The 18,929-nt window shown below is 45.4% G+C and overlaps 1 protein-coding gene across 1 annotated transcript in view; it reads left to right on the top strand.

Annotated features, from left to right (window-relative positions):
- Positions 1-636: 636 nt before the first annotated feature.
- The window catches only part of DTD1 (D-aminoacyl-tRNA deacylase 1), a 175,391-nt gene continuing 157,098 nt past the window's right edge, over positions 637-18,929 (top strand). Inside the window, exons 1-3 of the mRNA XM_027624254.2 lie at positions 637-792; positions 6,881-6,971; positions 8,570-8,805. Coding sequence (XP_027480055.1) covers positions 750-792; positions 6,881-6,971; positions 8,570-8,805 — 370 coding nt within the window. The 5' untranslated portion in view covers positions 637-749. The remainder of the gene's footprint in view (positions 793-6,880; positions 6,972-8,569; positions 8,806-18,929) is intronic.

Here is an 18,929-nt window from a genome sequence, read left to right as displayed (position 1 = left end):
TTATTTTTAATCAGTGGTAATAATTTGTTAGGGTAATACTTGTACAGTCCTTTGCAGCTTTCGAATGATTTTTACAGTCTGTTTTATTTAAATCTCCTAACAACCCTGGGTGAGTGGAGCTGCTAAGTGTTAGTATTAGAGGAATTAGAATTACAGGCTCATAGATCTCTGCACTGCCATGGCATGGCTAAGTCATATGAATATGACTTACGGTATGTAAGAATACTTACATACCGTAGTTAAAGGGCTATTTTAGGCAGCAGATTCTGTTCTGTCTGGTTTATGAGAAGCCACTGAAGCAGGAAAACAAGGGAAAAGGAATTTGGGAGCGTCAGGACAGAGGGGTGGAAGGGTGAAAGTCGGAGCACAAGATTAGGGTTCAGGACAAAGCTGGGATTTAGAGATGATTGGCTTTCAGGTCGGGGATGTGAGAAACATCCGGTGCAGAAACTGCGCAGGGGCAGGGGCCGGGCAGGGCTTTCTGTATCTGGTGGGGGCTGGGCTCACCTGTGGCTGGGGCGAGACCGAGGAAGGGGCGGGACCTATACCAGGTGGGCGTGACCGACGCGGGCGGGGCCGACCAGTGGGTGGGCGTGGCCGACGTGGGCGTGTCGCCGCCAACCGGGGCCGACCGGGCGGTTCGGCGCGCTTCCTGGTGTCACCCGCAGAGGGCGCCGGCCGCCGAGCCGCCCGCAGAGTCGCGAGGCCGGAAGGAGCGCGGCGCCGCCCCACTCGTCCCAGCCGCCGCCATGAAAGCCGTGGTGCAGCGCGTCACCCGGGCCAGCGTCACAGGTCAGTCGGGCGGGGCCGGGGCCGGGCCCGGGAGGAGCCACCCCTGACCCCGCGCCCGGCAGTTACTGGCCGCCCCCGCGAGGGTTCCGCCGGGCCGTCCCCAGGGCCGCTACGGCCGCTGCGGGCCCTGGCCAGCTCTGCCCCCGCAGCCCGGAGTCCCCGGGTTGGCTCCGGGCGCCGCCGCGGCCGCGGAGCAGTCCACGTGCCCCGCGCACTTACGCGCGGCCCCGGCTGCAGGGTTCTGCTTTGGGTTCACGATAAAGGCGCCTTATTATCGTTTTTTTTTTTTTTTTTTTTGGTCCCAAGTATCGGGTGGCAGAACCTCCGAGCATCCCCATGGCCCGTTCTTCTGTGGAATGTTGCACAAACAACACGTAGGCAGCATTTCCGGAGCAAGGACCCCGATTCCCCTCTTACAACGTTCTGTTTTAAATTTCCCATTCTTGCCCATTGTCTACGTGTCCCAATTTTTATGGAGCTTGACTGCCAATAAAATGCACAGATATGAAGAGTTGTTCACATGGATGAGTTCTGACAGTTGTGCACACCCACGTGACCAGCACCCAGGCTAGATACAGAATGATCCCCGCCCCCCAGGACACCTCTCTTTCTCATTTCTCTAACCCTGTAGGGATGGGGTCAGAATCTAAAGAATTCTGGATGAAATATTTCTCTTTGCCACCAGTTTCTTGTGGACCAAGCCACCCAGCCATTCGTCATTGCTGGATCACTGTAGTCTAGTTCGAACATCAGAGATCCAGATGATTAATGTATATAAGGTAGTCGTTTTAGAAAGTCAAACCAAGATAAAAAGATGTTCAAATTTTTTTAATGACTACTTTTAAGATTGTCTTCTAAGTCTTCTGGTTTTTTTCTTCAGACTTACAGTATTGTTTCAGTCCAGGTAATTCCAGATATCCTTTTCTTTAACCAGTCTACACCAAATGTGTGTTCTTTTGTCCACAAAAACCTAAATTTAAAAACAAAGCAACAAAATCCCCTAAAGAAACAACGCACCCAGCAAAACCATATATTTAGATCTGAGAGTCTACTTTTCAATGCTACCTAATGATGTCTAAGCTGTTCTGTTAACTGATTTTGGATATGGTCCTGGAGTAATAGGGAACACAATAGCTTTGGGATTTACCTGGCTTTTAAAACAAAGGTTTTTTTGGCCTTTCAGTTAATATTTAAATGAACTAAAACTGGGGAAATACATAGATGAAAAGAGGTTTTGCTTTTTTGAGCAAAATCTTGCATTCTGCTCTGTGTGGTCATCACGAACAATGAGTGAACTTTGAGGAATTTAAGTTCTAATTTTCTCTTGCACTCTTCATTCTGCTGATCTGGAATATTGAGAATATGTATTTTGTGAGATTTGCTGAATAGTTTGAGTGATTTTAGTTTACTATTTAAATTGGTGCTTTTGGTTAAAAAACAAAGCTGCATATTAAAAAAGGTAAGGGTATTTAAAAAAAGAGAAGGGTGTTAATTGTGGGAAGTTTTAAATAAAATGGAATTCTCTCTCAGTGCTGGAGGGACCTTCAGGTTAGCCAGGCCTTCTAGTTGAACTGTAATGGAAAGATTTTCTGATTCCTTTAGAATGTGACTGGCTTCACTGAAACGTGGCTGTATACAAATGGCATTTTATCATGGGGGTTCTAAAATGTCACTTCTGATTTTATGGTTGGGACAGAGTACAATATTAGGAGTCATATCTAATTATGTGGCAGGCTCACTTAATGAGGTTGGTCAAGCACATTTTGTTGCCTTAGCATGGTTATTGTGATAATCTAATTTTAAAAGCTTTATTATGGAACATTTCAAACATATTCTTTTGGTTACACAGGTGGCAAAGTGTGGTAATTCCCATGTCCCATCACTTAGCTTCAGCAGCGAAAATCTGAATAGAATCATAGAATGTTGGGAAGAGGATCTAAAATGGGCTTGAATGAGTTAATTTGAGAGGTTGTGAATTCTTCTTGAAGAAGAGGTCAGTGGTGATGCCAGTGTACATGGTAAATTGACCAAATATCTCAGGTCTTTTCTAGCCCTGTGATCTGTTGTCTAAATTAGTGACTCAAATTTTTTCCCTTGGAAATCCATTTGTCTATAATAAAAGAACGCTTTCGATCTCCTAGTTCTTCTACTTCTCCCTGGAGCGGCGGGGGGAGCAAAACTACTCCAAAATAAGAGAGCAAACTATGTTATATATAGGCTTTGGGGCATAATATGTTTCTTATTAAGGCAGTAATACATTATAAAAATGTTGAAACCCTTCAAAAACTTTTTTTAAAGATTTTATTTATTTGAGAAAGAAAGAGGGAGCATGAAAGAGTGGCAGAGCTCGGAGAGGGAGAAGCAGGCTCCCCACTGAGCAAGGAGCCCCTCTGGGACCATGACCTGAGCTGAAGGGAAACACTTAACTGACTGAGCCACCCAGGAGCCCTCCCCCCTTTTTTAAGGATTTTATTTATTTATTTGACAGAGAGAGAGCGAGAGCAGGAACACAAGCAGGGGGAGTGGGAGAAGGAGAAGCAGGCTTCCCGCAGAGCCGATCCCAGGACCCTGGGATCATGACCTGAGCCGAAGGCAGACGCTTAATGACTGAGCCACCAAGGTGCCCCAAGGCGCCCCCCCTTTTAAAAAAAAACTTTTTTTTTAAAGATTTTATTTATTTGAGAGAGAGAGAGAGCATGAGAGAGTGGCTGAGGAAGAGGGAGAAGCATGAAACTCTTCAGGTAGTGATTTGAATCACTTTGAATAGTGATTCTACTTTTCAGAATCTGTTCTAAGAAGAGAATACTAATTGTAGGAAAAGATTTAGAGGGATGAATAGGCAGAGCAGGGAGGATTCTTAGAGCAGTGAAACTACTCTGTATGATACTGTAATGGTGGATACATGTTACTGTATATTTGTCCAAACCTATAGAATGTACACCACCAAGAGTGAACCCTAATGTCAACTATGGACTTTGAGTGATAATAATGTGTCAGTGCAGGTTCATCAGTTGTAACAAATGTACCCCTCTGGTGGGGGATGTTGACAATGGGGAAGCTATGCATGTATGGGGACAGTGAGTATAGTACCTTTTTCTTTTATTTTTGAGAGGGGATGTGGGGCAGAGGGAGAAGGAGAGAGAGAATCTTAAGCAGGCTCCATGCCCAGCGCAGAGCCTGATGTAGGGCTCGATCTCACGACCCTGAGATCATGACCTGAGCCCAAATCAAGAGTCGGACACTTAACCGACTGAGCCGCCCAGACACCTGAATCTCTGTATCTTTGCTCAGTTTTGCTGTGAATTTAAAACTGCTCTAAAATGTAAAGTCTAAAGTCTAGTATACAAAGATTTTCCCCACAGTGTTATTTATTGAAGTGAGAATTTTGAAACAAACAATATATCCAGCCAAATGGGATGGTTAGTCGGTCCATTGGATGGACTGCAACAATTCCACTTGATGGGATGTAACTATTAAAAGATGTTTAGGAAAAGCTTATAACATGAAAAAGTCCTTCGGCACTGTTAAGAGAAAAGATGGGACACAAAAATTTATATACAATATTATTACAGTAGTTGAAAACAAATATGAAGTAAACCCATGGATAGAGAAAATATCAAAAGGAAATCATTGAAATATTAAAGTGCTTATCTTTGGGTGTTCTTTTTTTCCTTCCTGTTTTTTTTTTTTTAAAGACTTTATTTATTTATTAGAGAGAGAATGAGAGATAGAGAGCACGAGAGGGAAGAGGGTCAGAGGGAGAAGCAGACTCCCTGCTGAGCAGGGAGCCCGATGTGGGACTCGATCCTGGGACTCCAGGATCATGACCTGAGCCGAAGGCAGTCACTTAACCAACTGAGCCACCCAGGCACCCTTCCTTCCTGTTTCTTATATTTTCCAAATTTTCTATAATGCTTATGCATTAATTTAATAGTGGTTATAACTCAATAACCATTGTATTTAAGCTTTTAAAACATACTATGGGGAAAATTTTTTATTGTTATGTTAATCACCATACATTACATCATTAACTATGGGGAAAATTTAAAAAAATACATTGATATTATAAGAAAATAATAGTGACTTCTTTAAAGAACAAATAAAGCCGGAAGCTTTTTCTAAAGCACCACAAACAAGTGAACCACCCCAAACAAGTGAACCACCCCAATTGTTTACTGCTTATTTCAGGATAGATTATTTCTGTTTCAGCTTCTGAGTCATTGGCTCAAAGGACAGTAAATCACTCATAGTCCATTATAAGCAAAGCAACACAGAAGAAAATACTTCTTAGCATAAAAAGAAGAGAAATTAAGCTTTACTGATATTTGGGTTGGAATGTGTTGATGCTGATACTCCCCTGGGGTCTGCATGTCAGGTGGTCCCTTGTCAGCTAGGTGGAGGAAGATGGGGGGTTTCTCATTCTTTCCTTAGCTTGCAGGATATGGCAACACGTTCCAGTCTATGATGCCTTGTCAGGTATATTTATAGATACTATTATCCAGCAGAAGCAAACAGGAAAATGGCAGAGTCTACCCTTCTCCTGATTGGAACATTAGGTTAATAGATGGTAAAATAACAAGACATCAGTAATCTAATGAGATTTGGCAAAAAGTTGCCAAAAATTTTGAAAGTTACAAAGATTTAACATTTGAAATATGATTTAGATTTTTAAAAAATTTTTTATTGTTATGTTAATCACCATACATTACATCATTAGTTTTTGATGTAGTGTTCCATGATTCATTGTTTGTGCATAACACCCAGTGCTCCACGCAGAACGTGCCCTCTTTAATACCCATCACCAGGCTAACCCATCCCCCCACCCTCCTCCCCTCTAGAACCCTCAGTTTGTTTTTCAGAGTCCATCGTCTCTCATGGTTCGTCTCCCCCTCTGACTTACTCCCTTTCATTCTTCCCCTCCTGCTATCTTCTTTTTCTTTTTTCTTAACATATGTTGCATTATTTGTTTCAGAGGTACAGATCTGTGATTCAACAGTCTTGCACAATTCACAGCGCTCACCATAGCACATACCCTCCCCAATGTCTATCACCCAGCCACCCCATCCCTCCCACCCCCCACCACTCCAGCAATACTCAGTTTGTTTCCTGAGATTAAGAATTCCTCATATCTGTGAGGTCATATGATACGTGTCTTTCTCTGATTGACTTATGAAATATGATTTAGATTTACCGTAATAATGATGGATCTTGGCCTAAGAACTGTGCCAGCACTGAGATACTGCCTCATGTTAGTAAAGCGTACATTTGATTATAAATACATACACAGATGTTTGGAATATCTACTAAGAGATTGTTTTTTTGTGGATGAGGTGCATGAATGAAAGGGCTTTGGAGGTCATTGGTTTAGAATACAAAGTTTAGTACCAAACTGGGAAATAATGGAAGTTTGCTGACTTGAAGCTTAACATGTATTTATTTAATTATTTTTTTTTAAATTTAAAAAGATTTATTTATGTATTTTAGAGAAGGGGGGAGGAGCGGAGGAAGAGGGAGAGAGAGTCTCGAGCTCTGGAGCTCGACGCCGGGTTTGATCCCACGACCCGGAGATCGTGACCTGAGCCGAAACCAAAAGTTGGATGTCAACTGACTGCACCACTTAGGCACCTTGAAGCTTACCTTTTAAACTGTGGTTTTTATATATAATATATTTATCTTTTTGTAGTAAGTAGAAAAATTATTTCTTTATTTTTCTGACATTAATGTCTATTATTTTGTGCTATCTCTATTTTGTGTTACCATATTTGCTGATTCCCAAGAAAAACAGGTGTCTCTTTTCAGAGAATTAATACAGCTGAGGTTTATTCTCTGGAGAGGAAAACTGTTCTGTTTTTACAGGTAGGCAAATTCTGTCATGGAAAGTTTGAGGTGTCTTACCCAAGATAACACAGATGAAAATGTGGCCCTAAAATTTGGCTTAATGGTTATTCATTTAAGAACTCATTCATTCTAGATAAAAAAGAAGTTATAAGAAGTATGTGTGATGTTTAAACATTCCTTTGGTTACTTAAAAGTGCATCATGCCACCTGTTTGGTTCTGAATCTTTTTTCCTTTTTGTTTCCTTTCTAGTTGGAGGAGAGCAAATAAGTGCTATTGGACGGGGTATCTGTGTGTTGCTGGGTATTTCTCTGGAAGATACACAGAAGGACCTGGAGCACATGTAAGAGGCAGATTTCTGAGTCATTGCTGTTTGAATGGGCTATGTAGTGGTTATATCTCTGTCTACCTACCTACCTACCTACCTACCTATCTACCTATCCACGTTATATATATACATACACTGGGAACTTTGATAGTATTTTGTTCCTATGAAGTGAGCCCCTGTTACTTTTATCTGTGTCCCATTGATGTAATATGGTTATCTCCATGTTGCAGGTGAGGAGACCAAGGAAGAGTAGTTTGTTTGTCAGGTGACACCCACTAAGTCAGGAGCAGAGCTGGAACCCAGTGGCCTCGGTCCCTATTTGCTCCTTTATCCATGAACCATTCTCTTATTAAAAAACTTAACTTCTTTTCTTATGAATGATTTCTCTTTCCAATTTAAGTAGTATGATCTGGGCACCATTTATGCACTTAAAAAATGCTCAGTTGTTCATTGTGTGCATAGGATCTGGAGCTCAGACGGTTAAATTACTTGCCTGAGATCATGAACATGTATGTAGCAAAAAGCCTGAATTCAAGTTAGAATCTAGGCTCGCTGACTTGGAAGCTGGTGCTCTTTTTACTAAGATGGGGGAGTTTGTCATTGCTGTTCCCTGACTGGCTCTCTAAGTACAGGCCGCCTCCCCTGTCCCCATGTTTGCCTTCCTCCCACCCCCAGCACCACATGGCACATTTGTTTCAGGTGTATGTGGATCTGTTTATTCTGCCTGTTGGTGCCCATACCTGGTGTAATTTCCACCCAAATGTCCCTTTGTATTAGGTTTGAAATCAGACTTGGAACTTAATTCCCGCTAAGGAATAAACGTTCCCTGGTTCTCTTCCTTGCCAAAGTGGCTGCTCTTTCTATTTATTTGACAGAGAGAGATGCAGCGAGAGAGGGAACACAAGCCGGGGGAGTGGGAGAGGGAGAAGCAGGCTTCCTGCGGAGCAGGGAGCCCAATGCGGGGCCCGATGCGGGGCTCGATCCCAGGACCCTGGGATCATGACCTGAGCCGAAGGCAGATGCTTAACAACTGAGCCACCCAGGCTCCCCAAAGTGGCTGCTCTTTATCATCCACATTTATAAGAAAGTTCCTCCTGGGGCTCAAGAGGCATGTGACACAGTTGTCAGGGAGGCTTTCGCCAGGCCTTTTTGTATATTTGCAGTAACCTTGAGTTTTCTCCATGGTGTTTGCCCGGTGGTTCATTTTGAGTAGCTCCAAGAAAGGATGTAGAAAGGGGGTATCATTTATTCCAGTGTAAAGATTGAATTCTTCTATAAAAAAATTAGAATTGGACCCATGTCTTGACATATCCACTAACTTGAAGGAGCAGGTAGTGAGTGGTTGTTCTTAGCTCCAGTTCCTGTGGGTAGCTGCTGGAGGGACTGACCAAAAAAAAAAAAAGGAATCCCAAAACAGCCCTGTGACTACCTCATATAACTTGCCCAAGGCCCAACTAACTTGCTTCTTTTGTCCTTATATATATGTAATACGTATAATATTACGTCAATATTATGTCCTTATTTGACAGGATGCTGGTGACATTTTGGTGGTATGGAGTGTGTTGGGGGGCTTATGATTCTTTAGGTAGCTCTCACCACTGTTTTTCTCTTAGGGTCAGAAAGATTTTAAACCTGCGCGTGTTTGAGGATGAGAGCGGGAAACACTGGTCGAAGAGTGTGATGGACAAACAGTACGAGGTGCTGTGCATCAGCCAGTTTACCCTCCAGTGTGTCCTCAAGGGCAATAAGCCTGACTTCCACCTGGCAATGCCCACGGAGCAGGCAGAGAGCTTCTACAACAGCTTCCTGGAGCAGCTGCGGAAGACATACAGGCCGGAGCTCATCAAAGGTAGGCAGGGGGGTGAGCCCGCCCAAGAGGAGAGTCTCTGGGACACCTCCAGAAGGGGGAAAAGAGAATCTGCAATTACAGCATCTCCTTTTCCAGGAAGTTTGTTGTTTGAGCTTATCATTTCCTTAAAACAACGTAGTGGCTGCTTCTCTGCCATGGTAAGAGTCCTCTGAAGGCCCCTGATACTGTTTACACCCGTCTTCATTCTTTTGTTCACCTGTGAAATGTTTAGCAACTGAGACGTGTGTTTGATACAGTGGTGCTTGCTTATCATGTCCGACAGAGAAAACAATGCAAGCCACAAATCCTTTTCAATTTCTAGTAGCCATGTTAAAAAAAAGTAAAAAGAAACAAGTGAAATTAATTTTAAAAGTATATTTTATTTAACCCAAATTATCCAAAATAGTATGATTTCACTTCACCATCAGTATAAAAAGGTGATTGAGATAATTTTCATTCTTTTTTGGGTGCTAAAGTCTTCTAAATCTTGGTGTGTAGTTTATACATATAGCCCATCTCAATTTGGACCAGGCACGCTTCAAATACCCAATACCCATGTGTGCTTAATGGATGTCATATTGGACAGTGAAGGCATAGGTCTTTGCCTAACTGCTTATTGGCGGGAATGCAACCTAGTTTGACGGAGGTTTAGTCTAGAAAATGCCTTGGAATAGTGGTCCTGGTTTATGGGAGAATTATGAATCTGAAATTATGAGTCTGTTTAAGGGGACATTCATTTATATTCTGTTTTCATGTTTCTGAGGAGGGGGCAGATTGCATTTAAAACCATCATGTTTTGCCTTTTTCTTCAAAGCTATTAGAATGTTTAGCCTCCTTTGGTAATACATCTCAGTGTTAGGCTGTTCTTAGTAGAATGTCTCAGTATCTGGCTGCAATTTCTTTTTTTTTTTAAAGGTTTATTTATTTATTTGGGAGAGCGAGAATGAGAGAGAGAGAGAGTACATGGGGGGGGAAGGTTAGAGGGAGAAGCAGACTCCCCACTGAGCAGAGAGCCCGATGCGGGACTCGATCCTGGGACTCCAGGATCATGACCTGAGCCAAAGGCAGTCGCTTAACCAACTGAGCCACCCAGGTGCCCCTGGCTGCAATTTCTTTTCCTGCCATCATACCCTTTTGTCGACCTCTAAGACTTGTTAATAGTTAACTCTGTAGTATCTCCTATACTTTGACTTTCTCTGGAAGAAACAAAGCTTGATCCCTTATTTATTGGACCTATTTTCAACCTGAAGGGTTAGAAGTTACTGCCTCATTTTGAAGCTCTGTAGCAAAGCCCCACATTGAGGATTGTCAGCTCATCAGATTCACTTACGTTTGGAAGAGTGATATTCCTATCCCTCTTCAGCATTTCTTTCCTCTTACCCATGTGAAGCGTCCCTTTGCCATGATTAGGATACCCCTGCCTTAAATCGAATCCCACTCTCTACTTGGGTCCCGATAGAGTAGAATGTATTTGCCTCTTCTGGAAATAATCCAAGTTTAGAGCTCCATTCATAATTCTGGTCATGGACGTCTCCAGTATTTTTTCTCACCCTGTGTCCATTGGGATCCTTTGGCATGGCTTTGCTGCAAACATGTTTCTTCCCAAAATTAGTAATTAAGTCAGGTCCTCTGAATAATTATTTCTCTTTGCTGAGCTGAGGATTAAATGCTGTCATCATTGTCTTCTGTGCTTGATATTTGAGAATCATCACATTTGTGAGTAATCTCAGACATATTTTAGAATGTACTGAAGCCCTGTATAAAAGCGTAAATGAAGGCACTTTAAATGGGAGAACACTAGTGGTTGTTAAAGAATGCTCAAGTGAAAACAAAACAGCTTTCATCTGAGTCCTTGAAGAGGAGTGTTTTGTGTATTATTTAGGTGTTTTGTATTCCTTTTACTTTTTGAAATGATATGTATTTTATCCAGATAATTCTCTGAAGTGCCTGAAGCAATGTACTATAAACACTATAATTTTATAATGGGCCACAATTTAAGTATGTGGGGATATCATACATCTGATCGTTTTGATAAAAATTGACGTGATTTATGCGAAGAGTTTTAATCAATTTATTTCCAAATCCTTCGGCCTTTCAGAAGCACTTCAGTGAAACAACAGTGCCTCTCTTGCTCTTTCAGCTTTTTATCTCTTTTATGGTCTTTGGTAGAACAGGATGCAGACAGCATGTTTTTACACACTTGTAATGTTTTGCTTAATTTTGAGTTTTTGGTTTCCAGCTCCAGTATGAAAAGCCCTCTGAGAGCTAAAAGGATGATGGAACACAAACCAACTGCTAATAAATACATTTTCTTTATTTTAGGAATCTCGGGGGCTGCTTTGACAATTTAAGACTTAAATGAAGTAGTTTAATTTCCTTTTGAAAAAAATTGAAAATGTTTTTTCTAGTTTTATAATACAATTGACATGTAACACCCTGTTAGCTTTAGTTGTACAACATGATGATTTGATATCTGGGTATATTGTGAAATGATTGCCAGTATTACATTCGGTTAGTTCATCACCTCACGTAGTTACAGTTTTACTTTACCTTGTGATGAGAACTTTTAAGATCTACTCTCCTAGCAACTTTCAAATATGTGATACAGTATTGTTAGCTTTGGTCACTACGGCATACCTTATATACCAGAATTTATTTATCTTACAACTGCGAGGTTTGAACCTTTTGCCACTTTTACCCATTTCACCCACCTTCCACCTTCTGCCTCTGGCAACCACCAATCTGTGCTGTGAATCTATGAGATGGGGTTTTTAGATTCTACAGGTATGTGAGATTGTATAGTATTTGTCATTCTGTGTCTGACTGAAAGGCCCTTAAGGTCCATCCATGTTCTTGCAAATGGCAGGATTTCCTCCTCCTCTTCCCCTCCTCCTCCTCCCCCCTCCTCCTCCTCCCCCTGCTCCTCCTCCTCCACCTCCTCCTCCTCCTCCCCCTCCTCCTCCTCCTCCTCCTCCTCCTCCCCCTCCTCCTCCTCCCCCTCCTCCTCCTCCCCCTCCTCCCCCTCCTCCTCCCCACCTCCCCCCTCCTCCTCCTCCTCCCCCTCCTCCTCCTCCTCCTCCTCCCCCTCCTCCCCCTCCTCCCCCTCCTCCCCTCCTCCTCCCCCTCCCCCCCCTCCTCCTCCCCCTCCTCCCCCTCCTCCTCCCCCTCCCCTCCCCTCCTCCCCCTCCCCTCCCCCTCCCCCCGCTCTCGCCCCTCCTCCCCCTCCTCCTCCTCCTCCCCTCCCCTCCCCCCTCCCCTCCTCCTCCTTCCTCCTCCCCTCCCCCTCCCCCTCCTCCTCCTCCCTCCCCCTCCTCCCCCTCCCTCCTCCCCCTCCCCCTCCCCCCTCCTCCCCTCCCCTCCCCCCCTCCTCCCCTCCCCCCCCTCCCCCTCCCCCTCCTCCCCCTCCTCCCCCCCTCCCTCCCCCCTCCTCCTCTCTCCCCCCTCCTCCCCTCCCCCCTCTCCTCCTCCCCCCCTCCTCCCCCCTCCCCCCCTCCCTCCTCCCCCTCCCTCCTCCCCCTCCCCTCCCCCCTCCCTCCCCCCCCCCCCCTCCCCCCCTCCTCCCCCTCCCCCCTCCCCCTCCCCCCCCCTCCCCCTCCTCCCCCCCCCTCCCCCCTCCCTCCCCCTCCCCCCCCCCCCCCCCCCTCCCCCCCCTCCTCCCCCTCCCCTCCCCTCTCCCCTCCCCCTCCCCCCTCTCCCCTCCTCCCCCCTCCCCCCCCCCTCCTCCCCCTCCCCCCCCCCTCCCTCCCCTCCTCCCCCCTCCTCCCCTCCTCCCCCTCCTCCCCCCCCCCCTCCTCCTCCCCCTCCCCCTCCTCCCCCCCTCCCCCTCCTCCTCCCCCCTCCGCCCCCTCCTCCTCCTCCCCCCCTCCTCCCCCCTCCCCCCTCCTCCCCCTCCTCCCCCTCCTCCCCCTCCTCCCCCTCCTCCCCCCTCCTCCTCCCCCTCCCCCCCCTCCTCCTCCCCCTCCTCCCCCTCCTCCTCCCTCCCCTCCCCCTCCTCCCCCTCCCCCCCCCTCCTCCCCCTCCTCCCCCCCCCCCCCTCCTCCCCTCCTCCTCCCCCTCCCCCTCCCCCCTCCCCCTCCTCCTCCTCCTCCTCCTCCCTCCTCCCCTCCTCCCCCCTCCTCCTCCCCCTCCCCCCTCCCCCTCCTCCCCCTCCTCCTCCTCCTCCCCCCTCCCCTCCCTCCCCCCTCCCCCTCCCCCTCCTCCCTCCCCCCCCCCCCCCCCCCCTCCCTCCCCCCCTCCTCCCCCTCTCCCCTCCTCCTCCCCCCTCCTCCTCCCTCCCCCTCCTCCTCCCCTCCTCCCCTCCCTCCCCCCCTCCCCTCCTCCCCCCCCTCCCCCTCCTCCTCCCCTCCCCCTCCTCGTCCTCCTCCCCCTCTCCCTCCTCGTCCTCTCTCCCTCCCTCTCCTTCTCCTTCTCCTTCCTGAATAGTATTCTCTTGTGTCTATATACCACCTCTTCTTTATGTATTCATCTATCAGTGGACACTTAGGTTGTTTCCATGTGTTGGCTATTGACTTAATTAGATTTAGTGTTTATTTTTACTCCTTTGCTCTTTAATGACTAGAACTTTATTTTAAATTTACATTTAGTTTATGTCTCTTAACTTGTTGTTAAGGATTGAATAGTGGGAAGATTGTTCCCTTTATTTCCTGTTCTGTTCCCTACCCGCCCCACCTTTCAGACTTTTCCTCACTACCTGCAGCTCTTCCCTTTATGCCCCACCCACCTCAACTGTCTTCATTGAAATAGAGCTTATTGCTTTATGACTGAAGCATGTGGAGGTATGATGAGTTCAGGTTCAGCTTGGGCTAGATGCCCTCTGTCATCACCACTGTGACTGTTCTCTGGGATTCTCTGAGCCCTGCTTTCCCCCCGTGCATGTCAGCCTTGTCCTCAGGCAGGCCTTCTGCAGGATGGTCATGATGGTTGCAGTCTTCACAGTTCACCATCCCAAGAAGGAGAGCAAGTTTTTGTTTCTGCATTTCAAGCAGAAGTCCTGAAGGTCACTTTGATTGGGCCAGCTTAGGTCACATGGCCACCCTTGAACCAATATGGGATGGACTGTGTGACTCAGTTTAGGTCATGTGTTTTGTAGAATATGGAGTTGACCTCCTGGGGGCCACCTGGAGCCACAGTGGAAGTCTGGGGCTGTTGGGAAGGGGGATAGGAGAAATGCTTTCTGGAAGGGCTACCTGAAAGTGCCACTTGTGTGTCCTTGACTTGCTTTGTTGGTGGCTCCTGGGAGGTGGGATTAATAAAAGGGGTGTGGTCAAGGGGAGTAGGTGGTCCTAGCAGAACTGCCTTTCTGGCAGTGGGGATGGAGAGGGGTCTGTCATAGATGTGTGTGCAGTTAATGAGGATACCCCTTTTCTGGGTATCTGGGAGGGAGGAGCAAGTAGCGTAATTCCCCCAAATGGCTCTTTGAGGCGTGTTCTGCCCTGGTTGGTCTTGAGTTGGTACTTGAAACCAAGCTGACCCACCACACCAGCAGGACCAGAATTCTCAACACCCTTGACCTGTTTGGGTGTAATCTGTTTGGAACTCTCAGGCTTTGCTTCTGCCATGGCACCCCTCCCCACTCTGGTCCAGTTAAGGTGGCCCCTTGACCCTTTGGCTTTGTGGGAGCATCTCCTCTTCTCAAGAACTTGCCTACCTTGCCTTATGCTCCTATTCACTATTGCTGCATAACATACTACCCCAAAATGCAGTGGCTTAAAAATAACCCTTCTGTCTTCCTCACAGTTTTGTGGGTCAGGAATCTAAGAGGGGCTTAGCTGGGTGCTTGTCTCTGATCCATATGGTGTTGGCTGGGGCTGGAGGATCTACTTCTAAGATGGCCCGTGTGCATCTTGCTTCCCCATCTTTCCCACCTCATCTTATTCTCCAGGGTCTCTCCCCATCACTTGGGCTTCTCGCAGCCTGGCGGTCTGTGGGTTGCGTGATTTCATTTATTTATTTATTTATTATTTATTATTTATTATTTTTTATTTATTTATTTATTTACTGAGAATGAGATAGAGCGAGCATGAGAGGGGGGAGTGTCAGAGGGAGAAGCAGACTCCCTGCTGAGCAGGGAGCCCGATGCGGGACTCGATCCCGGGACTCCAGGATCATGACCTGAGCCGAAGGCAGTCACTTAACGAACTGAGCCACCCAGGCGCCCGGGTAGCTTGATTTCTAACATTGTGGCTGGCTTCTCCCACAGTGAGCACTCCAAGACCAGGCGTTTCAAGAGACAGGAAATGAGAGTGCCAGCCCCTTGAGGCCAGGCCTGGAAAGGGTTACAGCATCACTTCTGCCATATGCTATTAGACAAAGCAATCTCACAGCCCACCCAGCCTCCAGGGGACGGATGTAGACCCACCTTGCAATGGAAGGGATGTCAGAGTTTGTGGCCATCTTTAATCCTGCATAGCTCATAACTCTGGTGCTTTCAAAAGGTTTTTCCTGTTCTCTGGCTCTTCCTCTGATAATTGATTTAGGGGGAAAAACCCAGTGCATACATTCATCAGCTTTTGCCCTCTGCTGCTGAATGAGCCAGAGGTTAAGGGTGCTTTATTGGACACCCAGAGTGACTGAGTGGGCCCAGGAAACTGGGTCCAGATGTGGCCCTCGGCAGCCCTTTGGGAATCTTCATCCTTCAGAAAGAGCACTCAAAGTAGTGTTCAGTGGGAGGCATTACATGCTGTCAAAGTTGAGTATTAAACATGCATTGCTTCTATAGTTAGGAAAAAAAATAAATGTTACACCAAAACAGAGTAGTTGAAAGAGAGCTCTCTGCTCACAAGCTTCTTGTTCCAATACTGAGCCATTTGTAATGGGCCCAGGTAAGCAATCACCTGTTGGCTTTGTTGAGCAAATCAGAAGCTGCCATGGTATTAAAAAGAGCTACCTGTGTATTCTCTGTGGGGTCTGATCTCTCGTGGGTGGCAAAGAGCTAGACCAGCGTGGAAAGACATCTCAGGAGAGTAGCAGCTCTCTGACTGCCTCAGCTCTGTTCACTCCGTGATACGGCCATTACGTCAGTCGCTCCTACAGGTTCGTTCACAAAGAGAAGGCACCAGGAGGCGGAAGCCCACATCTAGTGTTTGCTTCGTGGTTAGTGTTTAATTTTTATGGATTTGTTTAATTTCCTACTCTTTTTACTACAATAAAGCATGTTAGAAGCCTGAGTGAGCTTTCAGTGGAAGCCTTTTATATGCTTCGGCAAGGACTTGGATGCCAGAGGCATTATTATTAATGTAAATTTAGGAAATCACAATGTGAGATCACATCTTCAGTGTTAATAAATGGCAAGGCTGGTGGACTGTGGTACAGGCCGATGGCTCTCATGAAATCTGATGCAGATGTGTGACTGATGTTGACCAAATTAGTTAGTTGTCTTTTAAAATTTTGTTTATTTATTTGACAGAGGGAGAGAGAATGAGAGAGGGAACGGAAGCATGGAGGAGCTGGAGAGGGAGAAGAAGCAGGCTCCCCGCTGAGCTGGAGCCCGATGTGGGGGCTTGATGGATCCTAGGATGCTGGGATCATGATCTGAGCTGAAGGCAGACTCTTAACGGCTGAGCCACCCAGGCGCACCAAGTTTTCTGTCACTCCTTCCTTTTCATTCATTCTCTTCAGTGATTTGCTTACCAGCTTCCTCTATTTATTTCTGCCTCTTTTAGGTCTTAGACTTATACTGGTGTCATCTCTGTGACTAGTTTACCTCCCTTTTGCCCAAATGGCAAACTATATCCATTTTTGTTTTTGTTTTTGTTTCTTTTAAAAGATTTTATTTTTAAGTAATCTCTGCACCTAAGGTGGGGCTTGAACCTACATCTCCAAAATCAAGAGTCGCATGCCCCACCGACTGAGCCAGCCAGCCTCCTCAATCCATTTTTGTTTTTAGATCCTAGCTTTTCATGATTCCTTGATTTGCTTAGTTGATTTTCCAAGGTGAACAGCAGCCTCCTTTCCCCACCTGTCTGGGGCCACATTATAAACTGTGTCATAGATTGTGGTGGTGTTCAGTATCCTGTGGTAATGGCAGAGCACTTGCCTTATATATCACACCGTAGGTGTTCAGTTATTTTGTGTGATGAGTGCTCCTGGACCCAGGGAGATGAGGACAGGCTCATTTTGGTGGCTCTACTGTTCCATCCATTTGCTTCCTCCTTGGACTCCTTCTCCCTTGCCCTGTCTTTATTCTCCTTCACCCCTTTTATCTCATTTCCTGAGTCCCTCCGTACTTCTGGTTGTGAATTGTGGGGTTAGCCTCTTTTTCTTGCCCAGTAGAGTCTGCTATTGCAGCTCAGTTTGAAGACATAAAGGCCATTTTTAAAAAAGAAGATATAGGCATAGGTGTAAAGAAACTCACTATCGTTGTAATCTGAGGACATGAAATAACCCAGGATGAAAGGAAGAGTCTGAATCTCTCAGCAGAAATAGAACAAATTTAAAACCATATTGTTTTGGGGTCCACAAATCCAGAAATGTTGATAAATTCGTTGGCTCTCTATATTTTCTTCAAACAAAGCGTGTATTAAATGATAGCATACATGGTATCGTGTCTCAATTGCTTTCTCTTTCTTTGCTGTGCCCTGAGGGGATCCTCCAGTTTACTAATTTTTTCTTTGACCATGTCCAGTATGGAGTTTGTTTGTTTGTTTGTTTATTTATTTATTTTTTATAAGGAAAGTTCTTTTTTTTTAAAGATTTTTATTTATTTATTTGACAGAGAAACAGATAGCAAGAGAGGGAACACAAGCAGCAGGAGTGGGAGAGGGAGAGCAGGCTTGCCTCCGAGCAGGAGCCCGATGTGGGACTCTATCCCAGGACCCTGGGATCATGACCTGAGCCGAAGGCAGACGCTTAACGACTGACCCACCCAGGTGCCCCAGTCTGGAGTTTAGCCTGTCATTTGAGTTTTAAGTCAGTCACTAAATTTTTATTCTCAGTATTTATTCTTTCTAAAATTAACTTCTTTTTTATTGTGGTAAAATACATGTAACGTAAAATAAACCATTTTAAAGTGTAGAGTTAAGTGATCATGTACTCACAGTGTTGTGTAACCATCACCACTGTCTAGTTTCAAAACATTTTCATTACCCCGTAAAGAAACCCTATGCACATTAAGCAGACACTTCCCATTCTCCCCCACCCCTAGCGCTGGCAACCAGGAATCTGCTTTTGGTCTCTATGGATTTGCCTCATCTGGATATTTCATGTAAATGGAACCATACAATCAATATGCAGCCTTTTGTGTCTGGCTTCTTTGACTTAGCATAATGTATTCAGGGTTCATCTTTTGAACATGCATTGTGCATACATACATGCATACATACATACATACATTGTAGCATATTATCAGTACTTCATTCCATTATATGAAGAATATTCCACTGCATGAATATATCACATTTTGTTTATCCATGCATTCATTGATGGACACTTGGCTTATTCCCAACCTTTTAGCTGTTGTGAATAGGGCTGCTATACACATGTGTGGACAAGTTTTTGTTTGAGCACCTGTTTTTCAGTTCTTTTGGTTATATACTCAGGAGTGGAATTGCTGGATCATATGATCATTCTGTTTAACTTATTGAGGCACCACCAAATTCTTTTCCACAGTGACTTTTTACATTCCCACCAATGAGGGTTCTGATTTCTCTGCATCCTTGCCAATACTTATTATTTCCTTTTTTATTTTTACTTAGTTTTTGATTATAGCCATCCTATTGGTTGTGAAGTGGTACAGCATGATGGTTTTAATTTGCATTTTTCTAATGGCTAAGGATATTGAGCATCTTTTCATGTGCTTGTTGGTCATTTGTATATCTTCTTTGGAGAAATGTTATTCAAATTCTTCACTCATTTTTATTTTAATTTTTTAAAAAAGATTTTATTTATTTATTTGTCAAAGAGACAGAGTGCACAAGCAGGGGGAGCTGCAGGCAGAAGGAGAAGCAGGCTCCCTGCTGAGCAAAGAGCCCAATGTGGGACTCAATCCCAGGACCCTGGGGTCATGACCTGAGCCAAAGGCAGACACTTAACCGACTGAGGCCACCAAAGCGTCCCATCTTCACTCATTTTAAGATTGAATTGTTTGAGGTATGCATGGGTGGCTCAGTTAAGCACCCAGCTGTTGA

This window comes from Zalophus californianus, chromosome 8, assembly GCF_009762305.2.
Source record: "Zalophus californianus isolate mZalCal1 chromosome 8, mZalCal1.pri.v2, whole genome shotgun sequence".
Taxonomy (NCBI): domain Eukaryota; kingdom Metazoa; phylum Chordata; class Mammalia; order Carnivora; family Otariidae; genus Zalophus; species Zalophus californianus.
Note: the sequence above shows the minus strand (reverse complement) of the source record. Positions and strands in the feature narration are given on the sequence as shown.